At 44.2% G+C, this 7928-nt stretch overlaps 1 protein-coding gene across 2 annotated transcripts in view; it reads right to left on the bottom strand.

The window, feature by feature from the left end:
• Positions 1-229: 229 nt before the first annotated feature.
• GLI3 (GLI family zinc finger 3) overlaps positions 230-7928 on the bottom strand; it is a 207140-nt gene continuing 199441 nt past the window's right edge. For both annotated transcript variants that reach the window (XM_015618985.1, XM_015618988.1), the window contains exon 15: positions 230-7164. In XM_015618985.1, the coding sequence (XP_015474471.1) occupies positions 4874-7164 (2291 nt within the window). In that variant the 3' untranslated portion in view covers positions 230-4873. The remainder of the gene's footprint in view (positions 7165-7928) is intronic.

The raw sequence follows: 7928 nt of genomic DNA, 5'->3' as shown, positions 1-7928 counted from the left end.
CCCACCACCTGACAGCCATTTTTCTTTAGCAAGAAGGTAAACACCCTGTTTTGTTTTCCCATCTGTATTTAAACTGTGAATGGAGTGAAGCAACAGGCTGGGAAGCAGAAAGAGGAAAGCAGCTCTGAGTGGAAGTGATACAAGCACTGATTGCAACCAGGCTTTTCAGATGTATGAAAAAATAACTCCCTCCCCCAAGGAGATACTTTAGAAGCTGAAAGCTAAGAACTTAAGTACAAAGGCTTTTGTTTTTATTGACATTGTAAGAAACATTTTTTTTTCTTTGTTACAAAAAAGCTAAGTGGTTCTGAAAGCAGAAGTACAGTTCATATGTACACAGTGCTACAGACCCTTCAGATCAACCTAAGGCTTGAGAAACATCAGATCATAACTGCAGGTTTATCAAATGAAGACCACTAAGGTCTGTTACAGCTGAACACTATTCCTACCGTACATAAATGTATTTACACATTCTCTTTTTTCTTTTTTAAAAAAAAGGATTACAAGCTTTATAAAAAAAAAAATTAAAAAATTAAAAAAAAAAAAGCAACACTTTTTTATCTTACACATCTGCAGGACTGACAACAGTAACTGTTCCATAGGAGACATTCCACCAATCCAAGGACAATAATACATGAATACCAGAGGTTTACAAGACATTTCAGACACTATTAACAGTGGTATGTGCTATTAATTCAATGGCAAGTACAGCCTATTCAGGAAAATTTGGCAACACATCCTGGTCCCTCTCTTTTACAGGGTCAACGCAAAATAAGGCACATACATTGTGGGAATATAAACACTGCTGTCCAAGTGGGCAAGCCACAGCGGGATAGGCATGGGTGAGCTGACCAGCCATCTCACTGAGGGGCAGGGGAAGCAGTGGTGGGAAGTCAACAGGCAGCCAGCATCTTAATGCACGCACCATTTGGGGCCATTCTCCAAGGAGAGAACATCATCATCTGCCATGTGGATGTGAGGGACCATTGTACTCCCCAGCAAAGCCCATGTGGAAGCCCACTGACTTTCATGCAAACACACCTTCTTTACCTAGGTGTAACTGACAGGAAAACCCTTCACTGGCAACTTCCACTTTGTGGAAAGTGAAACTGTCTGGAGAAACACACATGCTTCAGGCAGGCTGAATGTTACTGATGTGCTCAAGGCCAACAGTAATGGATATGGAAGACCCTCACAGAGCCATTACAAGAAATGGCAATTTAGACTTACGCTGCAATGCTTTAAAAATAGAACATTCACAGTATTTTGTGCATTTTCTTATACTCTTGGGTGATCAGTGTGTTTCCAACACCTATGCAAAAATCAACTAATGTGCCACATACACAAAAGCAAGCTTTGACTCTGTAACTGGAAGAGTAGAGGGGTGCTAGTAAACCCATCCCACCAGTGTTGATGGGACCTTCCCCAGACTGCCACATGTTGAGAAGTGAAAGCTGGTGTCCAGTGTAATAGTGCCATGCTCAGAGAGACCAGTCCACCTTATCAAAACAGAACCAAAACCCAGGGCTACAATGTATTGCTACCCTCACAGGTACCAAAACCAGGCTCTTGAGTATAAAACAGAAAGGTGTGAGAAAACACTAAAAACTGAAAAGTGACACATGAATGTAAGTGGCACATACATTTAATGGTGAAAATGATAAATCATTTGCACAAACTCTCCAAGGACACAGTGGAGTCTCTGATTCTTCAACTTTGCCAAATCAAATGGGATGCCTTTCTTGAGCATGTGGTTTCTGCCAAGACACTGTTGGCCCAAAACAAGGCTAAGTGAGTGAAGAAGGTTTGTCAAGTCCAGGAAGGCAAACTGGCTACTCAAACAGTCCCTTTTAGCCTGGAGCAATATGAATGGCTCCTTCTAAGCTCTGATGGATCACATCTGTTAATAGCTTCCCAGCATCAATTGCACCAGCAGATACAATTATAAACTGGAAAATTGAGTTTAAAAAATAGTTTGGGATGTCTGGGGGTTTTTTAATGTATTGGCTCCATAACAATAAAAGACTTCTCTCCCAAGCCACCTACTCCCAGGCTGGTCGTAAGTCTCCCTGTTGAAACTGTTTATAAACATGTAATTGATGGCTTTAATAAATAGCCAGGATTGGTTACTGAGAACTATCTGAAACTTGTCCAGCACAGCCTTTCCTCATGCCTATACTGCTGCTTCTCTGCAGGGCCATGAGCTGTATCCCCACGCTGCAATACACAGCACAGCCCTTGGAACATCCCTGTCCCTGGGAACCTGCCCAGTGGGATGCATCCCTTCTTGTCCCAGCAGCAGGGCAGGGACAATGGTTGTGTACAGGCAGTAGGTCTCAACAGGGCCTTTGGGCAATGAGAGGGCAACAGGGAGCAGCTTCCTTCTGCCATGGTGAGCTGTGCCCAACTGCCCGTGCAGCCCAAGGACCACTGCAGGTGGGTTGTGGTAGCTGGTCAGGGGCAGGGAGGCTGGAAGGGAAGCTAGCAAAGAGAAAAGTGTAGTATGAGTGAATATGTGTGCATGGGACAGGGTGAGAAAGAAATACTGGCTAAAGATACAAAGAAAGACAGGAGCTAGATCATGATAAAACAGGTAGGTTATCTACATTTGTCTTGATTTCTGACATTCCAGCTGAGTGCAAATCTCTTGGTATGTGTTGTGATAAGCTCAAATATGGCCCCTGCACCAGATTCCTGTGATGTTTTCCTACTGATTTATAGATTCATCCTAAGACTTTAACAGCTGTTAACAGACCAGTGTTATCTGACAGATTCACGGAGATTTCATTCCTACACATTTCCTCAAATGTCATGTCCTCAATCAGCTGGTATTTCACCTTTTCTTTTACAACTGAAAAAAATGCAATGGTTTTCTAGCCTACAGAAGCCATCTTCTGATTTTGACTGGGCTAAAGTTTATCTGTATTTCAAAACTGACTACACTCCCTCTTCTCACTGTATGTCTACTATAACATCAGCTCCTTACAGACATCAAATCCATGACTGTAAATGCCTGCACAATTTACATCCTGTAGTAGGACTTCATTCACTTTTGGGACTTAACTGAGAAGTCTGCAAGGGCTGGAACTCCATGCAGCTTCTAGGAGTGGGTGAACTTAAACTGTGGTCTTGTGCTTGTTCCCCACAGCAGCCTGTTCACCCAGGAGCACTGTGTGTTCAGGGGTGCAGACACAGAGCCCAGCAGAGCCAAAACCAAGCCTGTGTTCACAGAGCAAATGCCACTCACCTCCACCAGCTTTATGATCACAGTGCCTTGGTTTCAGTTTTTTGCCGGTATAACGGACCCTGGGCACTGAACCACTGGTTTGCTTTGAAATTAAATGCACATGGTGTCACCAAGAGAGAGGGAAAGAAGCTGGGTTGGTCTTTCTGAGCTTTGATTAGTTGCCAGACAACTCAGCTGGTTAGAGCATGGTGCTAATAGCATCAAAGTTGTGGGTTTGATCCTCACACAGGCCATTCACTGAAGAGTTGGACCTGATAATAATTCCAGATCTGAATAGTCTGTGATCTCTGAATACTTGCTGTTCCCCTTGTTTCTTGGCTTTTTTTAATGGCAGTTTAAATTTCTTAATTTTGTAAAGCCTGGACACAGTGGAAAAAACATTTAAGATTATCAGATTGCTTGCAACTGCTTTGATTTATTTGGCTAGTCTGAGAGCTAGGCCAGCCATTCATTTTCTGCTTCTTTTACATGACATGCCCATGATGTTTTTGAAGCTGTATATATCCATGGAGATGTCTGGGATAAAGGGGATGTACACAAAGTTTTACCAGCAAATAAGAACCAGTGGCTCAGCAAGTTACACCTCGATAATTTGCATTAAAAAAAAAATTCCCCAGTATGAAATACTGTTATTTTGTTATTTCATTGCATGAAATACTGCAGAAGACCCTGATCATATCTCCACAAATGTGGTGTGCAATGAGAAGACTATAGACTACCCAAGTCACTACACACACACATAATTTTGCTATCCAGTCATATAAAAAAGAAGGCTGAAAACCAGAATACCAAATACTGCAAAAGATGAGAGTTGGACTACGAACAGTTTTCTGATCCTCTCCTTCCTCTGAAACAGGCTGAACATGACACAATCTCAGCATCGTTATTCAAGGCAGTGACAGCTATCTCTGTGTGCATTTACAACAACCTTAAGCTTTCACTAGAGATCAAAGGGCTGATGGTTTTTACATTTCTTATTTGCTTGAACCTCCCAACATTTTGTGCTCCTTGTCCCTGAAACTGCAGCCTAGGGGTACCATGGCAGTGCATTTCTAAACTGGTTTTCCACCTCAGTGTGATGTGTCCAGTGCATCCAGAGATGATTTCATTGCTGTATGCTCACTTCACATTGTGCCTTGTTATAGGTTCAAGGGGAAAAGTTGCAACAGTTCTACAAGGTCTAGCTTCATTTGAGTAACAGAAAATTATCAAGTCATTTCATCAGGCCTTTCTTTACCAAAAAAACTCCAAAACAAAACAAAACAACAAAACAAAAGCAACATGCACTTCACACGTTTACATTGGTTTACAATTAAAAAACAAAAGAAAAAAAAAAAAGAAGCATACAGACATTCAAAAAGAGTGAGAGAGGGAGAGAGAGAGAGAGAGAGAGAGGAAAGAGAGAAAGGGATGGAATGGGCGTAGCAATACTGATTCAAAACTGAAATGGAAGACAGTTTCTCCCTAGAACACTTTAGGGTTTTCAGAGTCCTTATTCCATAAAAGGAATATACTTGAAACACATCCCATTTAGGTGAGATGAGATTGCTAAAATACATACACAACTAAAAAATATGAGTCTTTTTTTTCCATCTGTTATCTCCTAAGTGTTTTTGTTTTTTATGTCTATTGCATAACAGCAAGAAACTTGCTTTCTTCTGCAAGTGAGGTCAACAAAGAGCTCATGTCCCCAATAGCCATGTTGGTTGTGCTTACAGGCATAGCTGGGAATGTAAGAGATGCTCGGGGAGTGGTGAGGCGTGAGGAATTGTGGGAGACATTCTGAATGATACTTGGGCTCAGGGCTCCCGAAATTAAGCTGACATGGTCCCCATCATCTATGATAGCATCAAAATCTATCTGCACACCCTCTAGACTGTTGTTGTCAATGCTGTCAACTGTGCTTGACACTTGGTTAGCCCCCGGGGAAAGAAGCTCAGATGAGTTTTCAGTTGCAGTCCCCTGCAGCAGGCAGCTGGCTTCTGAACCAAAGAAAGAACCTGTTTTCATAGCTTGGTGGCTAAAGCCCATGGTTTGGTCATATAACTGACCAGAGTAATTCTGCATGTTAGAGCAGAACTGCTGTGATTGACCTTGCATTTCCATCTTAATGGTGTTTACCCTGTACGTCTGGTTGCCATCATCTACTTGTCTTTGCTGCTGGGACAGGTTGTTTCTCAACACGTTTTGCCGTCTGTTGCTGCCGTAATTAGAGCATGACTGGTAACTTTTGGCCGCTGACAAGCCTGAAGGCTGGCTACCAATGGTGTGAGACACCAGTGGACAGCTCTGCGGCCCTTGATACAGGCTGCCTTGTGAGGTAGGACTAACCTGCCCTAGCATCATTTGACCAGAGTGATTGACTCCCTGGTAATGAACACCATCTCCAGCTGGCTGGCTTTGCAAATATTCCTGTTCCATCATGTTCCTGTCCTGCATCCCATTTGCCATACTGGTGGTTTGATCACTGGATGCCAGGGGATGGCTGAAATTTTGCTGGTTCCCATTCACTGGCATGTTGCTGATTCTTAGCTTCTGCCCTTGCACTGCCATGCCACAGGAATTGTCTGTCACCCCAGCCATCATCGCTTGCCTGCCCATGCTTTCACTGTAAGGCTTGTTGGAATGCATGCTGAAAGAATTCCCAGCTCCGCTGCCAAGAGTCACGTTTTGCTGTAAACTGTAGGAAGTGTTGTTCTCCACCAGGTTCTCATAGCCATTCTGTTGGGCCATGTTGCTTCTCTCCAGGTTCTGCTGCTGAACCATCATATTGTTATAAAATCTGAAGGCCCGAGCCTGCTGCACTGCTGACCGCTGACCACATTTCAGCTTTGAAGGAGATAAGTCAGAACTTCCTGAGCTTACTTCATTCCACTGAATGGGCAAGTCACTCTTATTTGCCTCGGGACCCGCCTGCTGACTGCTCGGTGGAGGGGCTTGGTCAAAGTTGCTGGGGTTGTTGTTTCCTGAAACTGAGCTGTGATGCATTTTGTTGCTGTCTAGGACATTGTTCAACAAATGGTCGTACGTGCCCTGGTTCTGGGAATTCAGATACTGGACCACGTCATCTGGCAGGAGATCCTCAACATTCAGACTGCTACCTGCTTCCATGGTAGCAGCCTCCAGGGCGACGTTCTCGCTGATGCTTGGAGGACAGGGAGAGCTGAAGCTGCGGAAGACGCCACCCTCAGAACGGGTGTAGTTCTGAAGAACAAGGTTGCGCTTTTCCATGGATGGAGGCAAAGCAGGAGGGTTAAAGCTATTAAGACTGTTGAAACGCTGGACTCTTGGGACAGAGAGATTGTCAGAGGCCATTCTGACTGGATCACTGGCTCTCCTTGTCCCATTTCCTAAAGCTTCGTGAGACAGAAAATGCCTCCTGCTGTAACCATTTGCCCCACCATCACTACATCTTCGAGGGACATTCACTGGAGGCAGTGGAGATACTCCAGACTCCCTGCAGTCACCCAAGAGTGCCATCCTTGTCTTGAGGCTCATCCTCTCCATGTTAGGCAGTGGAGTTGGTGGGGGTCCACCAGTAGCTGCTGCATATTTAGCTTTCAGCCTGTATTGCTGGGCCGGGGTGAGGCTGAGAAGACTTGGCAGGTCATCACACTGGCTCGCTTCACTGGAGCGCCGGGAGGCATCCGTCGAGATGGGGTCATAGGAGTCTGCAACGCTCACGTTCTGCGGCCTTCCCTCTGCCTGGGAGGCATCGCTGGACCTCCGGCTGGAGAAGCAAGGTGAGATTCCAGAGGACCTGCGGCTGCTCAGGTAAGCTGAACTGATTGTGCTAGTATTGCTGTCCCTCCTGTTCAGCATGTTCAACACAGTGATGTCTGTACTTGAGAGTTCATTCCTGTTTGGCAGAATAGTCATGGATCCTCCGACACTGCAGCTGCTGTTTGACTGGGTACCTGCAGGTAAAATTCACAGTTAAACAAAGAGGTATTATCCTGAAACTGGTGTGGAAAACACACAGTAAAGAACTCAGTGAAGTATAGAGGAAGAACATCATCACACCCAATCATAGCAGTGCTCTTTCTTGAAAGAAGTAGGGATAAAAACTGTGTCCTTAGGTTAGAAGCTAATTCAGAGACTCAAGGGTAACATTTCAGTGTGAATCCCAGCAAAAAATTTATAGCCCATAGCCACAAACTGTCATCAGCTGGTGCAGTGCTCCAGCCTGCAGTGTAGCTCATGTGCCAGGAGGACACATTCGTAAGGGAGCTTTTTATAGGCAAAATATAATTGAACAGGCATTTGCATGGAATGGCAAAATATACAAATTGGAGGCTATTCAAGGTCATTTCTTAGACTTCTTGAAATATTCTTGAAATAACTCCTAACAACTGCAAAACATCTTTGTTGGTTTCCTTGTTTTGTTTTGGTTTTAATAAACAGGATAAATGTCTTAATTTTACATAGTTTGTTTTGACTGAATGGGTCTCAGAAAACCTGGGCTGTCACTGCTGGGTGGAGCCCAGAAACCTACAGGCATGCTGTAGGCAAAATAGGGGCAGCAGCAACATCCAACTTGGTCATGAGCAGTTCTTTGGAGGAAAACAACTGGGGATCTTCAGAGTTCAACCTTGCCTTGCTCCCACTCATGGATATCTGCTCTTTGCAGCAGCAGCATCTGTACATATGATTCCTTCTATGTGTGGGAACAGGTTATTTA

This window comes from Parus major, chromosome 2, assembly GCF_001522545.3.
Source record: "Parus major isolate Abel chromosome 2, Parus_major1.1, whole genome shotgun sequence".
Classification (NCBI taxonomy): Eukaryota; Metazoa; Chordata; class Aves; order Passeriformes; family Paridae; genus Parus; species Parus major.
Note: the sequence above shows the minus strand (reverse complement) of the source record. Positions and strands in the feature narration are given on the sequence as shown.